This window comes from Ictidomys tridecemlineatus, chromosome 1, assembly GCF_052094955.1.
Source record: "Ictidomys tridecemlineatus isolate mIctTri1 chromosome 1, mIctTri1.hap1, whole genome shotgun sequence".
Lineage (NCBI taxonomy): Eukaryota > Metazoa > Chordata > Mammalia > Rodentia > Sciuridae > Ictidomys > Ictidomys tridecemlineatus.
Genome location: NC_135477.1, coordinates 90446348 through 90472305, shown reverse-complemented (window position 1 = coordinate 90472305; position 25958 = coordinate 90446348). Strand labels below are relative to the sequence as shown.

At 32.1% G+C, this 25958-nt stretch overlaps 1 protein-coding gene across 5 annotated transcripts in view; it reads right to left on the bottom strand.

The window, feature by feature from the left end:
• Positions 1-5666: 5666 nt before the first annotated feature.
• The window catches only part of Zfyve16 (zinc finger FYVE-type containing 16), a 41597-nt gene continuing 21305 nt past the window's right edge, over positions 5667-25958 (bottom strand). For 4 of the 5 annotated variants that reach the window (XM_078044333.1, XM_040273783.2, XM_040273785.2 and 1 more), the window contains 11 exons: positions 25430-25543; positions 24424-24579; positions 23613-23837; positions 20456-20538; positions 19210-19314; positions 18692-18839; positions 16416-16496; positions 11915-12077; positions 11012-11117; positions 9923-10090; positions 5667-8387 (listed from right to left, as the gene is read on the bottom strand). In XM_078044333.1, coding sequence (XP_077900459.1) covers positions 8229-8387; positions 9923-10090; positions 11012-11117; positions 11915-12077; positions 16416-16496; positions 18692-18839; positions 19210-19314; positions 20456-20538; positions 23613-23837; positions 24424-24579; positions 25430-25543 — 1508 coding nt within the window. In that variant the 3' untranslated portion in view covers positions 5667-8228. Of the gene's footprint in view, positions 8388-9922; positions 10091-11011; positions 11118-11914; positions 12078-16415; positions 16497-18410; positions 18504-18691; positions 18840-19209; positions 19315-20455; positions 20539-23612; positions 23838-24423; positions 24580-25429; positions 25544-25958 lie in introns of those variants that run through there. The other variant, XR_005728661.2, reaches the window with a different exon arrangement.

Sequence of the window (25958 nt, the reverse complement as noted above, 5' to 3'; positions counted from 1 at the left end):
TGACTACGTATTTTTTAGAAATTTCTGTGATTTGCTTCAAAATACTCCAGCAAGGAAGGGATAGATGAAGAAAAAGTGGCAAATCTTGATAATTATTGAATTGGATTTTGTAGGATGGTTATATGGTTTCATTATACCATTCTTTACTTTTGAATGCTTGAAAATTTTACAGCAAATTTGTGTCTGATCACTTTTTTTATAGGGGGGACCCAGAGGAAGGGTTTCATAAGTGAAGGGTTTATGGAGCACTGGTGAAAAATAACAGACAACAGAGCCTTACAAGGACTAGAACATGAAAGACAAGTATCAACCTGAGAGCCTGCAACTTTTTGTTTAGTTATATAAAGGAGTATTTAAATAATTCATGATTTCTGATTGGTCTGAACTGGGTAAAGGTATGTGTATTAGAGGAGTGAAATAAGAAGAGGTCATCTGTGTAAAGCATTAATCTCTAGGATTTAAAAATAACTCAAAACACTTAACACACACACACACACACAAAAAAAAAAAAACCCCAAAGAACAAAAAACAAACAACAACAACAAAAAATGACCCAATCAATCAATATATGGGCAAAGGAACTGAATAGACACTTCACAGAAGAAACACAATTGATCAACAAATATATGAAAAAATGTTCAACATCTCTAGCAAGTAGAGAAATGCAAATTAAAACTGAGATTTCATCTCAGTGGGGTGTGGTGGCGCATGCCTGTAATCCCAGCGGCTCTAGAGGCTGAGAGAGGAGGATCCCAAGCTCAAAGCCAGCCTCAGCAAAAGTGAGGTGTTAAGCAACTCAGCAAGACCCTGTCTCTAAATAAAATACAAAATAGGGCTGGGGATGTGCTCAGTGGTTGAGTGCCTCTGAGTTCAATCCCCAGTACCAAAAAAAAAAAAAAGAAAAAGAAAAGAAAGAAAGATTTCATCTCACCCCAGTCAGAATTGCAATTATTAAGAATACAAACAACAATAAATATTGGAGAGGATATGGAGGAAAAGGTACACTCAGATTGCTGGTGGGACTGCAAATTGGTGCAACCACTCTGAAAACTGGTATGGAGAATCCTCAGAAAACTTTGAATGGAACCACCATTTGACCCAGCTATCCCACTCCTCGGTTTATACCTAAAGGACTTAAAGCCAACATACTACAATGATGCAAACACATTTATAGCAGCTCAATTTACAATAGTTAAACTATAGAACCAACTTAGGTGCCCTTCAACGGATGAATGGATAAAGAAAATGTGGTATATATGCACAATGGAATATCACTCAGCCTTAAAGAATGAAACTATTATTACATTTGCCAGTAAATGAATGGAGCTGGAGAATATCATGCTAAGTGAAATAAGCCAAACCCCCAAACGCCAAAGTCGAATGTTTTCTCTGTTATATGGATGTTAATTCACAATGGGAGGGAGCTACGAAAAATTAGTTACTTTAGATTAGGTAGAAGGGAGTGAAGGGAGGGGAGAGGAATGATAGTAGAGCAAATCAGACATTATTACTCTATGTACACATATAACTGTATGATCCATGGAATTCTACATTATGTATAACCAGAATAATGAAAAATTATACTCGATTACATATGATGTATCAAAGTGCATTGTCATGTATTTTTAATTAAAACAAATATAAAAATGTAAAAAAATGTTCAACATCTTAGCAACTAGAGAAATGCAAATCAAAACTAATCCCAGCCACTTGGGAGGCTGAGATAGGAGGATCATGAGTTCAAAGTCAGCCTCAGCAAAGGTGAGGCGCTAAGCAACTCTGTGAGAACTTCTCTCTAAATAAAATAAAAATAGAGCTGGGGATGTAGCTTAATGGTCAAGTGCCTTGGTATCCCCCACCCCACCTCCAAAAAAACACAACTACTTTTTAAGATTTCATCTCAATACAGCCAGAATGGCAATCATCAAGAATATGAGAAACAATAAATGTTGGAGAGGATATGGAGGAAAAGGTACACTCATACTTTGCTGGTGGGACTGCAAATGGTGCAACTCTGGAAATTGGTATGGAAATTCCTCCAAAAACTTGGAATGGAACAGTCTCTCTATTCTAGTGCCTAAGTCTTTGACCCACTTTGAGTTTCGTGCAGAGTGAGAGATAGGGGTTAATTCATTTTGTTACACATGTATTTCCAGTTTTCCCAGCACCATTTGTTGAATAGGCTCTTCAACGAATGTTTTTGGCACCTTTATCTTATGAGTTAATTGTATTTATATGGGTTTGTCTCTGTCTTCTATTCTGTACCATTGGTTTGTGTCTTTTTGGTGCCAATACCATGTTGTTTTTGTTATTATGGCTCTGTAGTATAGTTTAAGTTCTGGTATTGTGATGCCTCCTGATTCACTCTTCTTTCTAAGGATTGCTATGGCTATTCTGGGTCTCATTTTTCCAAATGAATTTCATGATTGCTTTTTCTAGTTCTATGAAGAATAGGGATTTTAATAGGTATTACATTATATCTCTGTAATGCTTTTGGTAGTATGGCCATTTTGACAATATTAATTGTGCCTATCTAGGAGTACAAGAGATCTTTCCATCTTCTAAGATTGTCTTTAACTTCTTTCTTTAGTGTTCTGTAGTTTTCATTATAGAGTTCTTTCACCTCTTTTGTTAGATTAATTCCCAAGTATTTTTTTTTCTTGAGGCTATTGTGAACAAGGTTGTTTTCCTAATTTCTCTTTCAGTAGATTCATCACTGATATATAGGAATCCGTTTGATTTATGGGTGTTGATTTTATATCCTGCTATTTGCTGAATTCATTTATTTTGGAAGATTTCTGGTGGAATGTTTTTGGATCTTCTAAATATCAAATCATGTCATTGGCAAATAGTGATAGTTTGAGGGGGATTCTTTTTCTATTTGTATCCATTGAATTTCTTCTAATTGCTGTGGCTGGAGTTTCAAGAAGGATGTTGAATAGAAGTGGTGAAAGAGGACATACTTGTCTTGTTCCAAATTTTAGAGGGAATACTTTCAATTTTTCTCCATTTAGAATGATGTTGGCCTTGAGTTTAGTGTAGATAGCTTTTACAATGTTGAAGTATGTTCCTACTCTCCCTTCTCTATAGAGTTTTGAACATGAAGGGGTGCTGATTTGTCAATTTCTTTTCTGCATCTATTGCAATGATCATGATTGTCTTTAAGCCTATTGATGTGAATTATACATATTGGTTTAAGACAACTTTGTCTAGTATAACTATAGGAATGTGGGTTTGTTTCTGTGTCTTCTGTTCTGTACCACTGGTCTACATACTTGTTTTGGTGCCAATACCACACCATTTTTATTACTATATCTCTGTAGTATAATTTAAGGTCTGGTATTGTGATGAGGATGGACATTTCTTATTGTCTTAAAATCTCTTTGGGGTTTTAAAATTATTTTGTATTTTAATCAGCTATGGTTGTTTTCAGCAGAAGCATTAATCTAATATACTAGCATTCAATTTTCAAAAATAGAAAATTTCTCACAGTTGCACTTTTGTTTCCGTATGGGTAAAACTTACTCTCCTGGTGTTTTCTGCACTTACCACATACTACTTGTGGCATGCATTCCATAAATGTTAAAAAGAAATATGTCTAATTCTGTAATAACAACTAATAATTTTTCGCTATTTAGAGCTAAATTGTTAAACTTAGAGCTGCTCAAAAATATGGGTATCTTTTATTTAATGTTAGTTGCTGCATATGACATACTATTATAAAACTTAAGCCTAAAACAAACATTATCATACACAATTTCTGAAGATCAGGAATGTGAGTTTGGCTTAGTTGGGTGGATTTTATGAGGTTGTATTCAAGCCACTGGCTGGGGCTACAATTTGAAGGCTTAACTAGAGATGGAGAATCTACTTTCCATTCATGTGGCCATCAGCAGGAAGAAGCTTCAGTTCTCATCAAATAGGCTATACAATTGCCCATACCTGGCAAGTTGAATTCATGCCCCTCCCCATTTATCCAATAAAAAGAGAGGGGGAAAAAAAGACAATCTTTCACAATGCATTATTCTGCCATATTCTATTGATCCCAAAGACCAACACAAGTATAATGTAGGAGAGGACAACACAAGAGCACGAATACCAGGCAGTGGGGATCACTGGAGGCAATTCTGAAGGCTAACATATTTTTTAATTTTTTTTTTTTTACAAAGGCTTTTACTATAGTACTTGAATTAAACCTGTTCATCTGTAAAAACAATGAAAACATGGCTAAATTTTATCAATGTAAGGCAGAAAATGTTTCCAAAAGGTATTAGTATTACATATCATTCCAAGGTAAATTAAAAACTGGGATATTAAGAATAAGATTTGAAGCCAGGTGTGGTGGTACATGCCTGTAATCCCAGTGGCTCAGGAGGCTGAAGTAAGAGGATTTCGAGTTCAAAACCAGAGGCACCAAGCAACTCAGCAAAACCCTGTCTTAAAATAAAATGCAAAAAAGGACTGGGGATGTGGCTCAGTGATTAAGTGCCCCTGGGTTGAATTCCTGATACCAAATAATATTACTATTATTATTATAGTAATAATAAGATTTGAAACTATTAAAATCTGATTTGAAAAAACCATGAGTGTAATTAAATGATAAAAGATAAATTTAGATGGCAAGTTTAGTGCCTGATAGGAAAAAAAAATTTTAAATATAGCTTCAATAAAAAATAACCATTCAGGTATTTCAGCAATAAAAGTTTTGTTATTAAAAAGTCTTCCTATTAAGACACATGTCATAACTCTTTTAATAATGGAGTCTTTCTTCCTTTCTATAATTTAGATGTTTTTACCAATTACTGAGTAAAGTAGTTTAACAAAAGCAATAAGATCTCTAGGATCCTAAACATATGCTATGTAAACCAAAGTAACTGATACACAAGAAATGAGAGAGGATTGTACAATAATTTTGGAAAATAGTGTGAGAGTCCTCAAAAAATTTAAAATAGAAATATATGATCCAGCAAACCAACTACTGGGTATCTAAAGGAAATGAAACCACTCTGTTAAAGATTTTATATATATATCCCCCATGATTCACTGCAGGATTATTCACCATACCAAGATATGGAATCAACCTGAGTATCTACCAATAGATGAACAGATAAAGAAAATGTGGTTTGAATATACAATGGAATTTAGCTTCAAAAAAGAAGGAAATTCTATCATTTGTGACAAGCATGAACTTGGAGGGTATTATGTTAAGCAAAATACAATAGGCACAGGAAGACAAATACACATGATCATTTTTATGTGGAATCTAAAAAAGCTGAATTTAGAAGCAGAGAGTAGATAGATGGTGGTTGCTAGGGTGCAGAAAGGATGGAAGATGGCAGGGGCATTGTGGGAGATGTTGGCCAAAGAATATAAAATTTCAGTTAGGAGAAGTAAGTTCAACTTATACAGCACAGTGAGTACAATATATTGTACACTTGAAAAAAATTACGGGAGAAAATAAGAATATGCTTATTTGTATTTGTTGCTACAGCACCTAAATCTTGGAATAATTTATAAGGAACAAATAAAAATGATTACCTGTTGAGACTTGTGGATGAGAAGAACAAGGTAGATGTGTACAAGGTGGGAGGGAGTTTTAATATTTGTTTTTTAAATCATATTTACATAAAACTTTAAGTCACAGAGAAGAAAAATAAAACCTGGGATGAGTTGGAAGTTTGTTTTATTTCAAGATATTTTCTTTTAAAATTTGAGTCACATCATGAAAGTTATGCTTGCTATTAAAAATAAATGCTCTGTTCTTTGTTTATGAACAATACCTAAATCTAGATTGCTATACACCTAGGCAGTTGAGAACCATAGTCAGGCTACTACTTTTATAATTAAATCATAAGATGAAACATCCACACAATACCAAAGACTGGTTTAAATTGATTTAGAAAGGAAATTTGAGTCTTTCTATAATATTACAGATTTTTCAGATTTTCAGCTTTTGCCAACTTCACTGCCCAGAGTTTAATAGGTTCTCTGATGCCTTCTCATTAATGGTTTGGCCGCCTCCTCAACTGTTTTGCAATCACCTAGTCAAGATTCATGTCTATCACAGCAATCTAAAACTTTTGCTATACATTAATCCTCTGTTTAATACATTTAGCTCCAAGAGGGAAAGAATTGTTTATTCATTTTTAACCAATGACCTAATAACGTGCTCTGCACATAGCATGTACACAAACACACACACAGTTTGCTGGCTAATAGTTGTATACAACTGATAGGCTACATTTTACTTCAGATTTCAAAATTCAGAAAAAAGAGAGTTGTAATAAAAGGTATACGACAAAAATAGATCATTGCAGAGTGAGTACAAAGAACCATTCTATTTCTTTACCTTAAAAAAATTAAAAATCCAACTTTAGTTTCAATGTGAAGAATATGGCCAAATAAGTAGCAAATGCTTTCAGAAATATATGTCTATAAAGAATACTTTAAAATGTGCCTTCAAACCTTGGGTGTAGAATTCCAATTTTTATTGAAGGTAGAGGCTTTATAAAAACAAATCCCAAACTATCCCATCATAGAAGAAACTTCTACCCTTTGGATGTTTTAAGGAAACTTTAGTATTTATAAATTCTGCAATTGCATCACAAAATAAGTGTAGACTAAACTGCAAAACAAACACTCTAAATAAAGAAAACATAAATTGAGTTTCATATGTAATTGTCTTTATCTTATACCAGTTCAATAAATTTCACAAGTTATAATTTGTTGCCATTTTATTTAACATCTGTAACATTTACACTGTTATGAACTAGTGATTTCCAGAGGAATGATATTTTCCTCCAAATTGTGTCTTTGACTAGAACCACAGATGTGATCCAGTGGAACCAGATGCCCAAACATTAAAATTCTTGGTCTCTCCTAGCATGAGACCTCAGATCCTGAGTTATAGACTCAATTTAATTTATAAGAGGTGCTTCACAAATATTTTTCTTATTACAGGGTTATTTAGTGTAGTTTCTTTCTTTTTCTTCAGACATACAATGAGTGTTTTTGATACAAAAAAATATATATTACACATACAAATAAAAAAGGCATTAAAATAATAATTGATTTTATATAACTTAAATGACAGGAATAATATATGCCCTTTTTCTTTTCTTCTTCTTTTTAAATGTTTGCAGTAAAAGGGAAAGCGCTACAATAGTTTCAAAAACATAGACTTTAACTTCATTCAATATTCTATTATAAAAAATAACTATTATATAAAGAATTGAAAATACGTAAGAATAATTAGTTCATTAAACTTGATAATGTACTGGTGTCAATGAAAACATGTAAGGTTGTCAAGATATTTCTAAGAGTTAACATGGGGGAAAAAAACTTGTTTCAGGCTTAATATATTGCTACATAATGACTATTTGAGGGGTACTCTGGCCTTTTGTTAATCAATGGTAGAAGTGTTAAATACAGTGGTATACTTTCAAAGTAAAAGAGAAAAAAATAATGCACTATGATACAAAAATATTGCCTATTTATAAATTATTAAATTCTTATAAAACATTCTGAATCTTAAGTTGCTATAAAAACAAATACTTAAATATAGAAGCACAAAACCCTAAAGCACCCATAATCATTTTAAGAATAACCATTTAATCAAGAAAATGATATATATATATAAAATAAGTGAGAAGAAAAAAGGCAATTAATCCAAACAATCAGAGTTTATCTAATTATGGAGGGAGGTCTCCACTCCAATTATACAAATAAGTTATCAGTTTTATTCAAAGAATCATAAGTCAAAGATCTTGAAACTGGTCTGTGCCATTGAAATACATTTTTAACAGACTTTAGAAACCAGTATCCTAACTGGCATATACACAAAACAGACATTTCCTTCATAAGGTTACATCTGAATAGAGCCTTCATTAAAATCATTCTTGGTATAAAGAGGTATAACTAAGTGCAGACACTTTGGCTTAGCATTTAAATAATGCTGTAAATGCTACAGATTTCTTCAAGATATAAGGAATCCTTGTCATTTTAGTACATGTATTAAATGTAAAGCTTCAAAAACTGTGGATCACTTAAATTTTTAGGTATTTAAATATTGTGCTAATGATTTTAAAAGATCATTCCTGCCTAAAAAGCAAAGCTTATATGTTTCAAACATCAAATATTTACTTTTAGTGTTTGTGGCATTTCAGCTTTAGTGCTGGAGTTAATTTTAACAAAATAGTTTGCAATATATAATACAGCACATTCTTCCATTAAAAAAGATTTTCTATTATGAAAAATACTAATTCTATTTCTAACGATAAACTAGAATTGGAGGTCCCACCGTGGATCACAGGTATCAGAGCACTATCAAGGTCATTTAGGTAATTCTGAGGAAGAAGTTGACCTTCAGATCCTGCCTGAAATTCAACCTGGAAAACAAATATTGATGAGATGATCCTAGAAAATTATCAATCTTGTTTAGCTCCATTGATGAAGATAAATTTTAAAATATCCTAGAATATTCAGCATTTTAATAAAATACTTGATATATTATTTATTAAAAAATCCTGTATTCTCTTGTAGTAATTCTATCCATCTATTACATAAATTATAATTGTTCCTCACATATATATCATAAATATTGTCATAATTTTATACTTTACATTTCCTCTCAATGAATATATAAATACACTGGCTGCAGTTATGAATAATTACCAATATTACCTAAATAAAAACACCATGGTATTAAAGATTTTTCTTAGAAATATTTCAATTTTGTTATTGCAATAAACGTTGATATTAGAATTTAGTAGTGCTGATGAAAATTATATTTTAATACATTTGAATAAAAAAGAAAACATTAGCAATGCTTACTGAAATAACAATTCATTATCAGGTGCTTCCTTGAAAAAAGAACTTTTAATAGTGTAATGAAAACAAAACTTCCTCTTTTCAGAAGTATGAAAATAACACATCCTGGCTAGAGAAAAGAACACTGGCATAAGGATGCACCCATGTTTAGATTAAATAGTCTAATGAAAAATCTGCTTTGAAAAATCTATATTTCCAAATATATAATCAAAAAAGTTTGATTATATACTGTTACATGCTATTATAAAAAAAGTTTGATTATATACTGTTTTGATAAAAAAAGAGCACTCTCAAAAATCATTGGTAGAAATATAAATTAGCATAATCTCTATTTGGGACAATAAGGCAATGCCTATTGAGCACATACCTGGATCAAGCAATTCTAGTTCTAGGAATTTTCCTTATGTCTATGCTCACACTTATACACAAGCAAAATATTGTGGAAAACCTAAATTTCAATCAACCTATAGCAAATAAGCATGAAGATCTGGTTAAATAAATTACTATTTAACCAACTACTCTGCAATGTTAAAAAGAATTTATGCTGTTACATAATCCCTCCATGGTCATGGCAAAAAAAAAAAAAAGTTTAGCTGAAATGATCTTTTTTATGTATTTGCTTTTAGACATTTTAAGTCTTATTTAAAACATGTGAATATAAATCTAGTCAGAATAAGTAAATTTAAAAACATTCCTATTAAATAGGATAGTCATGGGCAGGGTCAGCAAATTATGGCCTGCAGCCCAAATCTGGTCCCAATGGGTACAGGAAATTTCATAGATAAAAGCCACATTTCATTGTTTGCATAGAGTTAGTGGCTGCTTTCTAACTATAATGCAGAGTTGAACTTTTGTGAAAGAAACCAAACAGCCTACAATGCCTAAAATATTTACTATCTGGCCTTTTACCAAAAAGTATGCTGACCTCTATTGCACAGATTAATAGAAATAATATATGTGAATTTATAGCACACATTTGATGCTCAACAAATTTTGGCTCCCTTTTCTCAAAATAAAAGGCTAGAGAAAAATCTTTTGATTATTTTAATATATGATATATTCATTTAAAAATTCATCACAGAAGCATCCTTACCATATCAGTGTCAATAGAAACTCTGAGTCCAATTTTATTCATTCTATTACTCTTTAGTGTTTTCAGGTGAGGGCAGAGTGCAGCACTACAAGCCATGGCTATTTCTTTTGCAAACTGGTAACAAGTTGATAAAATAGATAAATCCTGGTCTTTTAGGAAGTAAAACACCTGAAACGTATTTAATTAGGAAACAAGTCATGATTAAGATTCAAAGTAACTTTCAAAATGAAACAATTAAGCTCTACATGGAAGGCTGAAACAGGAAGATCACAAGTTTAAGGTCAGACTTAGTAACTGTGACCTTCCTCAAAAATAAAATATTAAAACAATGTTTTCTTATTCCTATATTCTCTCTGATTTCTACATTATAAGTTAAAAATGTATGTATTACATAAGAAATGAACGATGCCAGTGGGAGGTGGGGGGAGGAGAGAAGTGCTGGGGAGCAATACTGGCTGAATTACATTGTTATATTGTGTTTATATATGAATATGTAACAACAAATCCCATCATTATGTACAACTATAATGTAACAACAACAACAACAAAAAAATGTGGGGTGGGGAAGAAATGAATGACCAATTGCCAGTTGCCTGACCAGGGGAGATGGCAGAAGGAGAATAAAGAAGCAGATTAAGGGGCTAGGGAGTATACACATCTATAGTTTCATTACCTCTTCTTTAAAAGAAAACAAAGTTAGAACATGCACAAATAACTTTCATCGTATATGTGAATGCTGATTATAAATGCATGTCAATAAAATATTTTACTGTAAAATAAGAGAAAAATTAAAATAACATATTACAATACAAAGATGGCAATGTTGCCAAAACTGAACCATTAGCTGGCAGCAGTACCATCATGATGATAGCCTAAAAGTACACCTAGGGGAAATCTACATCTAGTGTGTAAGAGACAGGCTAGGGCAGAAATATGCATGTGCCTACCAGTGTAAAGTAAAACAAAGTAAAATGTGTATTAAGCTACACTTCAACATTCAGAGGTTGAGCATGCACCATGTCCAAATTCAAAATACAAAAACCATATCCAAACACAGAATGTAAAGGAAAGCAATCTCCTTTCTGTTACCTCAGTACACTTTACAATCTTCTCATCAGTTTCAAAATCTGCTTCCAGTTTTATTTTTTCACTTGGAAATCCCTGTAATGATATTCCATCCACTGAACTGATAACACTGCAGAATAAAGCAATATACTACGATTATTAGCATAAAAGTGCTTTTCTGAAATGAATTATTAGATTTGAACAAATGAGATGAGAAAAACTATGAAAGTCCTACATTTTAAGCAGCAACAAGATGTCTCAATTATATACAAAATAATTAAACCTGCAGCTCACTTATCATGATTTCTTGACTGTAAAACAATTTTTTTCATTCATCAATAAATTATATGTCCTTCTTCATATATGTCCAATTTAGACCTAGGTTTAAAAGGCTTTAAATATTCTCCTAACAGAAAAGATGTCTCATGAATTTGAAAAATCTATTTTGGAATCTTTTAGCATTAGCCCTTAGCCCCAGAAAGAAATACAATGATTAACTGAAAAGAGGAAGAGTGGCAGTAATAATCTATAAGGTCTCTAATATGTATACTAAATTTAGTTTGTATTTATAGTAAATCAAAATGATCCAGACTTACCCAAAAAGAATGCTTACTCATTTGACAGAAAAAAAATTTATCTTTTCTCAGCCCTGGCAGCAAGCTCATGCTACTACATAGTGGATGTTTTAACATTAGCCCTCTCCCAAATTGCCCATCTGTTAACAGCATCCTGCCCAAGAAAACCCTTATGAGGCTGGTTAAGTACATATTTGAAAAAAACAGGCTGTATTTATTAACTGGAGTATAAGTATTTAAATTAATGGCATAATTCTATATTCATTCATAAAATATTTAATTTATTATAAGAATGTTTTTATCCTTCCCCCTATATCAAATCAAGTACATTTTAGTAACAAAAAATTCCTACCCTTTGTTTCCCTTTTCTTCAGAATCTACCCAGCAGATATCCACATATTCTCTTAGATCTACTGCATCAACTTTTCCACAGGTAATTTTAAAGTCTTTTTGCTCTCGTAGAGCTAGCCGCAAACCGTCCATGGTCTCTGGAGTTATCTGTACCATTAAGCCATCTAGAAATGAGAGTTATGTTTCACATTTATTTTGCCAAATATCTGTTTATATGTCTAAGCCATAAAATTTACTATCAATATATGTTCAGTATGAAGGTTTTAAATACTTTGTTAATTATCCTAATAGTGGTCTTCCACTAGAAAATAAAAATATGAAGTTAAGAATTCATTTTTTAAGGTTAAACAAATAAAGAGAAGAATTTGTGCTTCTGGCTATGATGAATTTACTGCTGAAGAATAATTTAAGAAGATTATACATAGGCATGGTGGTGCATGCCTATAATCCCAGTGACTTAGGAGGCTAGGACAAGAGAACTACAAGTTCAAGGCCAGCCTCAGCAACTTCATGAGGCCCTCAACAACTTAGAACCTGTTTCAAAAAAAAAAAAAAGGACTGGGGATGTGGCTCAATGTAAAGCATCCCTGGGTTAAATCTTTATTTTAAAAAAAGAGGGTAAGGGCTGGGGATATAGCTTAGTTGGTAGAGTGCCTGTCTCGAATGCACAAGGCCCTGGGTTCAATCCCCAGCACCACACACAAACACACACACACACACACAAAATTAAAATAAAAAAATAAAAAGAATATCATACACTATAATTAAATGGGATTTATCCCAGGGATGCAAAGATGCTTCAATATGACAAAAATCAATGAACTAAATACATCACATGAAGGATAAAACTATAATCATCTCAACATATGCAGAAAAATATTTAATAAAATTCAAAATCCCCTCAAAATAAAATCCTCAATAAATTAGGTATAGAAAGAATGTATCTCAACACAATAAAGGCCACAACTAACGAACCTATACCTAACATCATACTGAAAGGGGGAAAGCTGAAATGATTTTCTTGAAGATCAGGAACAAGACAAGGATATTCATTTTCATCACTCTTAAATAACATTGAAATTTTGAGCCAGAGCATTAAGTCAACAGAAAGAAACAAGGGATATCCAAATAGAAAAGGAAGAAGTCAAAGAATGCCTGTTTATAGATGACATGATTTGATATACAAAACAAACAAACAAAACACATGTTAGAACTGATTAACAAATTCAGTAAGATTGCAGGATACAAAATCAATACACAAAAGCAGTAGCATTTTTATATACCAATAACAAACTTGTCTAGAAAGAAATCAAGAAAGTAATCCACATTCACAATAGCATTAATGACAAAATTTCTAAAACAGGAATGTATTTAACCACAGAACTTAGTGATTTCTACAATAAGAATTACAAAACACTGATGAAAGAAACTGAAGATGACACAGAACAATGAAAAGACATCTATATTCAAGGATTGAAGAATGGATGTGAGGGCATCTGGCTGTGACATCTGTCACCCTACTGATCACGAGGGTTGATGCTGCTGATCTGGCTGGCAAAATGGGTATTCCCTTCCTCCCTCACTGCTCCACATGCATCCCTCCTGAAGCTGAATGTTCAAAAAAGACAACTTTCCCCAATAGAAAAGCACCTTTCTTCAGTGAAGAGTATACAGGTTGCAGTGCTCTGTGCTAGAACCTTCAAACAAGCTCTCAAGGATTGAAGAATTAATATCATGAAAATGTCTATACTACACAAAGTAATTTCCAAACAGCATGGTATTGACATAAAACACAAAACAGAGATGAAAGAAACAGAATAGATTCCAAAAATAAATCTACCTGTATACAGCCAACTGATCTTCAACAAAGGTGCCACAAACAGACATTGGATAAAGGACATCTCTTCAATAAATGGGAAAACTGGATATCCATATGCAAAAGATTGAAACTAGATCCAATATCTCTTACCATGTACAAAAGTCTACTAAAATTGGATCAAATACATAAGTAAGAACTGAAACTATGAAACTACTAGAAAAACACAGGGGACTTCAAAATTTCTATATAGGTAATGATTTTTTTTTGGATAAGAACCAAAGCACAGATTTAAAAAAAAAAAAAGCAAAAATAAATGGTATTATAACTAACAGGTTCCTGTACAGAAAAGGAAACAACAGAGTAAAGAGACAACCTACAGAATGGAAGAAAATATTTATAAGCACTTCATTCAACAGAGATTGACATTCAATCCATTTAAACATACAAAGAACTGAAAAAATCTCGACAGTAAAAACAATTAACAAATGAGCAAATGATCTGAATAAATATTACTCAAAATAAGATATATCAATGGCTAACATGCATATAAAAAAATGCTAATGTCACTAATCATCAGGGAAGTGTGAATCAAAAATCACACTGGGATATCATCTCACCCCATTCAGAATGTCTATAATCAAATTGACAAAAAAACTAGTAAGGATGTGGAAAAGGAGGAATTACTATTGGTAGATTATGTAAATTAGCACAGTCATTAGGAAAACAATATGGAGGTTCCTCAAAAAACTAAAAATAGAACTATTACATGATCTAGATATTCCACTACGGGTCTATTTCCAAAGAAATAAAATAATTTTAACAAAGAAATACCTGCACACCTGTGCTAATGAAGCACCATTATTAATGTTAGCCAAGATATGAAATCAACTGAGGTGCTCCTCAACAGATGAATGAATAAAGATGTGACATACACAATGGCGTATTATTCAATCATAAGAAAGAATGAAATCCTGTCATTTGTGGCAACATAGATGGAACTGGAGGACATTAGGAGACTAATCCAGGCACAGAAAGACATTTGTCACTTGATATTTGTTTTTGTTCATATGTGGAAGCTAGAAGAGTTTATTTCATAGAAGTACAAAATAGGATAGTGGTTATTGGAGGTGGGTAGGTGAGTGGAAGAGAGATTGAATAACAGGTATCAATATATAGTTCCATAGGCAGGAATAAGTTCCAATGTTCCACATATAGAAGGGTGACTGTAAAATATATGTAAATTGTTATGAGCTATAAAGAACTAGAAGAATTCAAAGTTTCCCAACACATATAAATGATAAAAGTTTAAGGAGAAAGAAATGCTAATTACCCTGATTTGATCATTATATATACATCCTATACCTGTATCAAATTATCATACTGCAGTATACATAATATTTACAATTATTAAATGCCATTTAAAAATGAAAGAGGAGGGCAGGGGTTGTGCTCAGTGGTAGAGCACTTGCCTAGCATGCACATGGCACTGGTTAGATCCCTGGCACCACATAAAAATAAACAAATAAAATAAAGGTACTGTGTCCATTACAACTAAAAAAATATTTTTTAAAAATGAAGGAGGCAGGGCTGGGATTCTGGTTCAGTGGTAGAGCATTTGCCTAGCATGTGTGAGGCACTGGGTTTGATTCTCAGCACCACATAATAATAAATAAATAAAATAAATGTATTGTGTCTATCTACAACTAAAAAATAGTTTTAAAAAATGAAGGAGTGGGAATCTACAATATATAAAACTATATAAAATACAGGGCAGTTCGAAAAAAGACACATGGCCTAATATAAAAATAGGTAAAGTGGTAAACAGGGATTACACAGAAAAGGTCCCGTAAGTGCCCAATAAATACAAAATAAGATGCTCTACTTCTAAGTGAATCGGAATATGCTAATTATGACCATACTCAGAAATACCTTCCAGATTGACACAAATTAAGTAGTCTGATTATACCGTGTTTGCAGAATATGTAAACTAATGAAAACTCTTATACATTCTGATTGTGAGATAAATTGGTACCATCATGCTGAAAAACAATTATCCCATCTTGTAAAGTTGATCATTTATTAATCTATTGACCAAGAAATTCCACTTCTAGATTTTTTCTAGGAAAATTTTTAATTTTACATTCAGTGTCCACACACACAAATAAGAATACTATTAGTATCACTGTTTGTAATAGCAAAAAAACCCAAGAATTATCCCAGAAGTTCATGACCAGGAAGTGAATATACTGTCACACATTCACAGAATATTTAATAGCACTGAAGATGAATAAGCTATAGCTGCAGGCAACATATACATAAATTTCAGAAACACAAATAATTTTTCATGAAAACAGTTCCATATGACTATATGAAGAATATCTTTCATAATCTCCAAAATAAGCATATTTAGATTACATATTGTTTGAGCACATGCATATTAAGAGTTAAAACAAAACAATAGTATTCAGTCTGGTAGGAAATTCTTAGGGAAAGGAGGTTCAAGAAGGCTTAAGGAGACCCAATACTGCTCATGTTCTAGTTCTTGGACTGAGTGATGATTTCACATTAGTTTGTGCTACTATTCTTTATAATTTACTTTTTTTTTGGTAAGCATCAAGTACATTTTTAAAGGTAATGGAAAAAACAACTTTACATTAAAACAATCTAAAAGTGAAGCACATACCTTCAACTATACTGGACTTTGCAAGGAATCCTGAAGATGATTTTAGGGCGCCATTGAATACCACAAAACTTGCACCTGTCACTGATAATGACATAAACAATTATTTATGCTTTAACCTGCTCATTTTATATTATATTTGTTAAATTTAGATTATGGAGCATATACATTCTGAATACTCAATGTATATTAAGCTTATAACACTTAAATTAAAATATTATAAAAAATAATTTAATGCTTATATCTAATAAATTATAGACTATTGTACTATTTAAAATGTTTATGTTTGTGTTAGTGAGAGTATGGGAAATGAAACCTTCACTACTGGAGAAAACAAAAATTAAAAAAAATAGAAGTTTCTATGGAGCCTTAGCTTAACAATTATCTATTAAAATTATGAATGTAACCTTTGCCACACTAATTGTACTTCTAGGAATTTACCTGTAGATAGGTTCAACAGTGAACAAAATGGCATGTATAAAAGATTATTCACAGTAGCATTTTTATAAATAGCTGAGGATGGGTAATAATGTATGTCTATCGGTATGGGATAGTTAAATGATGTATACATAAAATGGAAAGTTAAGTGGAATGTGAAAGCTCTTTACCAACATAGAATAATCTTTAATATGTGTTAAGAACAACAAAAAAGCAAGGTGCACAATGGAGCAAATGTTATGGCTTGTCTAAAACAGTGGGAGTTAAGAGATTATATGTGTGTGTGTGTGCATGTAAGTGTTTGCTTAAATATAGATTAAAACAAAAAATGTCTTTGAAAGGATATATAAGAAACTAATACTGGTTTGATTGCATGTAGGAAGACAAGAGAATGGCTGGGTGGTCAAGGTAAGAGTTTTTTTTCACTACTATTTATATTGTATACCTTTTTTGAGTGTTAACACATGAATGTATACCTATTCAACATTAAAAAGTTGTAAATTTTTTTTTTTTTTAACATTTATTTAGTTTTTCTTAGTTCTTGGCGGACACAACATCTTTGTTGGTATGTGGTGCTGCTGAGGATCGAACCCGGGCCACACGCATGCTAGGCGAGCGCGCTACCGCTTGAGCCACATCCCCAGCCCAAGTTGTAAATATTTTAATGACAAAAATGTCAATGACATATTGTTAAAAAGCAAAACGCAACAGTGTAAAATACACAGTATAATGCCATCTAACCTATATATTAAAATAAGAAGAAAATATACTTAAAATACCAACAAATGGCCTTGTCTTCGCACTTTTTTCTTTTACTTTTTTTTTTTTTTGGTACTAGGAATTTTAAAAATATATGTATATTTTTAGTTGTAGATGGACACAATACCTTCATTTTATTTATTTATTTATTTATTTGTGGTGCTGAGGAGCAAATCCAGTGCCTCACACACCCACTGAGCCACAACCTCAGCCAGGTACTAGGGATTTAACCTGTGGGTGTTTTACCACTGAGCTGTATCCCAGCCCTTTTTATTTTTCATTGAGACAGGGTCTCAAGAAGTTGCTTAGGGCCTTTCAAAGTTGCTGAGGCTAGCCTTGAACTTGTGATCCTCAACTTCAGCCTCCTGAGCTCCTGGGACTACAGGTATGTATCACCATACCAGGATCTTTTATTACTTTTTAAGATATATTTTCCAAGCTTACTAAAAATGAGTATACATTACCTTTATAGTCATGAGAAAAAATTTATTAGCAGTCAGAATACCAGATTACTTTAAATATGTTATCCTACAATAATTATTAATTTTAAGGGATACTATCTTCCATTTTCAATTTGTTAGGTCCTTTACTGCAAGGGTTTGGTAATCACAGCAGTTACTGAGGCCCTTCAGCCAAAGCTGAGTATAATGTCACCCACAGAAGCTGCTCACTCTACCATTTTTATAATTTTTATATCTGCAGCCACTTATAATTTTATAATTCATTCTTCATTTTTGTCCACTCTATGCTCCCCGAATTATAAGAAATTGGGACAGAGACTGAACCAATGTGAAAAATCACCTCATTCCAGAGAGAAATCACTCATAGACCTCCACCTTATAGGATACACTAAAGAAGATATCAAAAGAAACACAGTCTTCCAAGTCTTTAAACCTAACACAGTTAGAGAGAAAAACACAATTTAGAAGCATTTTTTAAAATCTATTGTTTGTATAGCTGAAATTGTTTAAGTATATGGTTTTATCATCAAATCAGGAAATAAGTAAAATGTGTATATTCCTCCTTTGAAATTAATTGTATTAATTGAGGTATCTTTGCAAATTAGGAATCATGACTCTCACCTTTTCTAGAATGGCCAGTGGCACTACTGGCCTGTGTTTGATAAACACCATCATTCTGTACACAGACTAGATGAGAATCTGCTTCTGTACTAAAACTAGCTCCAATGCTAATGACGTGCTCATTAGAAGAATTTATCACTTTCATTACCTGGGGGGGGGGAACAAACAAACAACATGTGTTCAGAAAAATTTTTTTGAACATTTTATATTGATTCCAGGAGTTGCATTCCTGACCACCTTCACAATTATCAAGCTTTGGCCTGGACAACTCTCTAGAAATATGATAAAAACCAATGTTTTAAAATAAAATTACCTCAATTATTAGATAAACAATGAGGGGAAAAAATGGAAAACCAGCATTAAGCAAATTCATTATTAGCAAATAAATTCTAATGTTTCAAAAGCAGTATTCATTGCTATTATATATTAGCCTAATTCAAAACAAAAAAAATTAATGTGACACAATTCTAATGATCAAACATTTGTCTTTAAATTTTGAATGAAGCAATTATACTCACATCATTGTATTTTTTTCGAGGTATTTTTATGCAGCTTTTCCCCATTTCCATATGAATAAATAGCTGATCTATATTATGCAAGGTATATTGGTAATTTCGAAGGTCCTATGTAAAATAATCACAGTACCATAAACCTTAAACTATTATCCATGAACATTTACCCATCCATTAAATCCTTTTCTTAGTATCTATTACTTTAAGGTTTCTGAGACCTAACTATAAAAATGCCATCCGGGAAGCTAATATAAACTTTAAAAACAACAACTAAATCTTTTAGCTATTCCACAACAGTAATAATGAATATCATTCTCAGGAAAAATACTGTAATATTTTGAGTTATCTCCACTTTTTAGTTAGAGATCTTCCAAAACAGAAAAAGTCTTTGCTATGGTTTTTATAAGTATTCCCCAAAGGCCCATGTGTTAGTATTGGCCACTCGCCTGGGGTACTATCAGGAGGTGGTGGTCTATTTGGAAGGAAATTAAGCCATTGGGGGCATGTCCTTGAAGGGATATAGGGCCCCCAGCCCCTTCCTGTTTTCTCTCTTTGCTTCCTGGCCATCATGAGGTGAGCAGGCCTCCTGCACCAAGCACTCCTGCCACAATGTACTATGTTCCCACAATCCCAAAGCAGCGGGGCCAACTGACCATGGGACAGTTCGGAAACTGTGAGTCAAAATAAACTTTTCTTCCTTATAGCTTGATTATGTCAGATATTTTGCCACAGTAACAGACAGTTATAAACTCAGCCTTCAAATCAGACTTGGATGGACAAAAGTGAATCCACTAAGTACTTTTCTACGATAACAGGCAAACACAAATTACAAAAATTATAGATAGAAATGAACCTCAGATATCACCTAATCCAACCCTTCTTATTACACATGAGGAAACTAAGGCAATAATTTTCTATAAATCATAAAATTGACTTTTCTAACATTATTTCTAAAGCTTCAACATTTTTGTAAGTCTGTACAGAGATCTCACATTACCTAAAATAAGAACTGCAGAATTAGCCCAAAGGCAATTCAATTCAGGTATGCATAAATTAGGAGATACTATGTTTTTTTTTAAAGGGTGACTCATGAAAAACAGACACTTATGTTAAATGAATTAGGATTTATTATAAAAGAGCTTTCATTATTCTACACAAATTAAAATAGGGAAATATAATTGTGTGAAATTTGCTAAATAAACTTTTAAAGTGACAATATAAGAACACTTAATAAAACAGTTGAATTACTCACAACAAGTAAGTTCATAATAGTGTGTCCTATTTCTCCAAAAAGAGGTTTTCGGCCTCTGATACTTGTAAGAGGAGTAGGATATGCTACACAAGAGAAAGGAAACTGGTTATTACCAACTAAAAACAAAAGTTTTGAGTTTATTACCTTAATTCTCATTTTGAAAACGAATGTTATACATAAATACCATCCAGTCATTGCTCAGAGGAAAGTGAGAAAAGTCACTCACCCTACTGTATATCTTCTAGATGGTACACTGAACTGGGAGGTTTACATACATCATCTTATTTAAGCCCTACAACAATTCAATGCTTATTTTACATATAAGAAAGATAAGACCTAGAGATTAAAAAACTTGCTCACAGTGACTAAGCTAATTGGTGAAACAGATTTGAAACTAGGCTTTTCTGATTTCAAAGCATTTAGTCTTTTCATTATATATTTTCCCCAAATTTGGGAAGGGGTGTTGGAAAACTATATAGCATTTCCCCTGACCTCTATAAAGTTTCAATAATTTAAAGAGATTATATAAAGAATTAAAGACTTTAAAGGCATTTACAATTAATCACTTGTGCTAATTTATGGTAGTAAATGTTTATAGTTCTTGAAGCTGATAATAGAAGCATAAAGAATCATAGAAACCAAGGTAGAAAAGGGAATCAGACACGGGGCCTGTAACCTAACTACCTTTTTCTTTCTTTAGGGCACTATAGATAGTGAACAGCAAAATAGAAAAAAAAAAAAAAAAAACAAAAAAAAAAAAAACCAACTAGCTGGCAATGCAGCAAATACCCTGAAGCAAACAAAAGGTCAAAAAGGAAGGCAAGATTATTTCTACAGTGATAAAAAGCAGACATATTTTTAACTCTCAGTTCGAAGCTTAGGTCATACAGAAACTAACTTCTCTAATATCTCTTATACAAACATACGTCCTTAAACTTCTAAGAAAAGATCACATACCTGACATTATCTATTTTAAAGACTTAAGTAAGAACAATCACATCTTTGCTAGTACAAACATATTTTCTAACTTTAAAAAAGGAAAATGATATTAAAATGACAACAGAAAAATGCCAATTTTTTACCTCATGATTTTATGAATTGGAAACTGTGAAGAGGTAATTTTATTTAGAACACTACTCTCAACAGGACTTAGAATGACATTGTGAATGTCACAAAAGGACTTCATGAATCTAATCTTCATGAATCTAATATTTAATGAAATTCCAAATAAGTTTGGTCAACATCAATGTGCAGATAATCCCCATCTCAAAATTACTAATTCAGGCCAGTTATTTTAGCTCAGGGACTTTAATTTTTGTAATTAGCTATTCCACATGTATATTACCTCTATAACAAAATCCACATTCATGTCTAAAGAGGCATAAGCACCATTAATTTCAAAGTGCCAGTTTATCTAAAATCTAGCAAAACATAAAGAATACAGAAAATAGCTGAGTCTAGTTAAGTCCCATTGTAATTGATAATTTTCCTTTATCGCCTCTAAACAGCTATTAGAGATTTACAGTTCCAACTCCTCTCATCTTTTGAGAAGTCCCTCATATTGTTCCATGATTTTCCAACCTTCTCTGTGTGAAAACTACTGGCTAAAATACTATTCATACTTACAGATTAAATTTCCTATAATGATTTAAAATGAGCTAGTACAGTGCCTTACTCTTCCATTAAAAATAGCACTCAAACATTATGATCAGAAACAAAATATTTGGCTGCATGGAAGAAACACTTGGCTCAGAACGAAATGTCTTAAGCTCTTTGGTTTACACAGAATTAAACTTCAAAGTTAGGGTCTGCAGTTGTAGCTCAGTGGTTCAATCCTCAGCACCACATAAAAATATATAAAATAAAGGTATAAAAAATACAAAAACATTTTTAAAAACCCAGAAGTTAAATTATTTTTATGCAAGTTGGTGGAATTATATACTTAAATCCTAAAAGGAAACCCTATCTCCAAAATCAGTTTAATAAAATCTGCCAAATAGAGGAATTTAAATAAATTATCTTTTTTACTTAAATTGCTCATTCTGAAATAGTGATCACTTTTTAAATCTTCCCTATATTTTTCTTCCAAGAAAATGCCTATTAAATTATATTAGAATCAAATACCTAAAATTCTACACTTCTAACAAATATATTATCTCTTGAAAAAAAATCAGGGATGAAGATATGAGAATTCAAAAAAGTTTAACACTACAAATGATTCTGAAATCACAGAAATAATATGTACAACACTTTGACCATCACAATAGCTTTAGAAGTCTTCAGTTGTATCAAAAGCAGATATGTAAATACACAAACATACAGACACACACACACACACACACATATACACATATACAAACAATATAAGCTCCTCTTTTGGGTAATAAATGAAATATCAGAAATATAAAAATAAGCATAAAAAAATCAAAACATACAAAAAGGGCAACTACTATTTTTAAGTACCAATAAGCAAGTGAATACAATAACAATGATAATCTAAAAATCCTTTGGCTTTATGATATAGACAGATTAAATGAGGTAATAATTTAACTTCTTAATAGGGAAGCAACGAAAACTTTTTTGACAATACATGGTTTTGTTTTGTTTTGTTTTTGGGGAGAGGCCTACAGGGGATGGAACTCAAGGGCACTCACCCAATGAGCCACATCTCCAGCCCTCTTTTGTATTTTATTTAGAGACAGGGTCTTGCTAAGTTGCTTAGGGCCTCGCTGAGTTGCTTAGTGCTTCCCTGTTGCTGAGGCTGGCTTTGAACTTGCGATCCTCCTGCCTCAGCCTCCCAAGTCACTGGGATTACAGGCTTGACCACTGTGCCCAGCAGAAAATATACAGTTTTAAGAAAACTGAGAAGTAATTTTGATAAGATTTTTTATATTTTGCTTTGAAATTAAAAAAAAAAAGTACATGGCTATGATTTTTGGAGCATCTAGAAATTTCATGACATACAATGTTGTCGAGATTAACTTGATAGCTTCTAAAGCTTCTAGAAGAGAATTATTTTTGAAATTTAAAAGTACACCAAATTGAAAGTAGTTCTGTTATAAAATCAAAATTTTATTTTGATGATGTCCCTGAAATTCTTACTGTACATTCTATGTATTTGAAAATATGTAATCTAACTTATTATTCTAAAACTTACCTTTATATTCTGCACCCAATCTCAACATTAAACGCATAGGAAAAACCTTTGCCCAAGGAATCTCTAACTTCTGGATAAGAATTCCAAAGAGAAAAGGATTACTTGGCAATGGGAGATCATCAAGTTTCTGAAAAGTAGGTGTAATAAAAAGAAATCCTCCATGATCCTTGCTATTCAGAAAACTCTCAGTAAAGGTAATGTTGTCCAAGTTTTCTATGTATTTTCCTGGAAATAAAATTATTAATAAAAGGATTTTAAGTTGTTTTATTATTATTTAGGGGACATATTCTGAGTTTGAATGTCATAATATAAACAAACAAAAGGCGATATAGAATTTTTGTCTGTTTGTTTCTACTCTTAAAGAAGCATCTAATAAGCACCTTCTGTGCACAAAGCTAAGATACTCCTGGAGCTTGGGAACCGTAAAAAAAAATGTGAAAATGTTTCAACCATACATGCCTTTAAATTTTTCTCCTTATTGCATATATGATGTAGATAAATTAAGAGGGGTTAAATTATCATGCCCCATCCAACCTTGTAAACACAATATGGAAAGTATATAGATAGATTTTTAAAATCAAGGAGGCAAATATATTTCATTTCTTAAATTTGAAAAAAATCTGTGTATACACAATAATCCCATAAAATGCTAAATTTAAGAAGACTAAAAATGATAATTAAGCTCTTTTAAGAAATTAGCAACCTCTTCAGAAAATAAATCTGTAGTACAGTTAGCATAACCAAAAGCATAAATGCCTTTAACTAATTTATCCATCCCCTACTCTGAATAGTTCAAATTAAAATGCTATACCTTTTAAAGCATCCTTATATATGGTGATGAATAGTTTGAAGATGTCCTTAGGAATTTTATCTTCATTTGGTGTACATAACAATAGAATAATAATTTCTGCCTGTCCCAAGCCATGCAATCCATTGGTTGAAAAGTACCAGTATTTGTCTGAGGAATCTTGAGTGATAAAAGCATACAACTATGAATGTTAACTTCTACTAATCTAACAAACTAAAAATTATTTTTGCATGAAGCACACCCTTTCAAATTCCTTATTTCCCCCAAATTCTCCTCATAAAAACTTTAAACTGAATTGTGTAAGATTCATGTAAGGAAAGAAAAAGGATTATCTTATGAAGTCAAGTAATAACTCTAAAATAAAAGGTACACAAATATGCAAAAATGCAGTGGTTAAAAACTACATTAATTTCAAAGAGTATGAAAGCTGATAAATAAACTGAGTGTAAGAATAACTTAACACTGAGGATTATTATTTTTTTTTAGAGAATTTTAATATTTATTTTTTAGTTTTCAGCGGACACAACATCTCTGTTTGTATGTGGTGCTGAGGATCGAACCCGGGCGGCATGCATGCCAGGAGAGCGCGCTACCGCTTGAGCCACATCCCCAGCCCCACTGAGGATTATTTACTTCCTTACTTTTAATTAGGTTACATGATACTTGCTTTAAAACCATCTTTATTTCTACTAAATCATGATTCCTGCTTATCTCATTCCCAAAATTTCAATTTATCTAAAAGCTATTGGAGATTATCAATTGTATAATAAGCATCAAAATACACCTCACCTATGATCTTAACCTAGGACAGACTGAGGAAGGCTAGTAAAAATCTGGAAGTTTATATATCAAGCTTCACTGAATATAAATTTATTTATAGTCAGATTTGGCTGAAAAGCCAACATTCAATGTGGCTTATTTTTTACTGTTGCCAGTGAAAATCTAACTTGAAGATGTAATTAGAAATCCTGCTTACCAATAAGACAAAAATTGATTAATCAATACTTACAAAATACTATTTTGACATTCACAAGCAGATTAGCATTTAGGACAAATGTCACAGGATGAAACCCTTCGCCTTCAAGAAGTAAAATGATCTGCTCATGAGATGGGTGTTCTTCTACTACAGGCACAAAATAATAGAAGTAACATTAATCAGGATAAATATCCTGCTAAATATGTTTATACACACACAAAAAAGGAAAAATGTATAAATCCACCAATGGCCTCATCAAATTTATAAACAAAAGCCAACATGTCCCAGAAAATCAACATCTTGTAAAACTGTTAAATACTAATTTTTAGTTGTCTATGCAATGAAGAAATTAATACTGAAACATATGTCAATCCTATATATTGTATAGCATATGCACAAATGTTGATGAAACAGCATATTTATAAGATTCCAGCACCTTCAAAGTTTTAAAACAAACACCTGTGATGGTACTTTCTCGTTTGTCAATCACTTCAATTCTAATTTCCAAAATTTACAAGTCTGTGAAAGTAGTTTAGACCCAGGTTAAATATGCTATTCATTG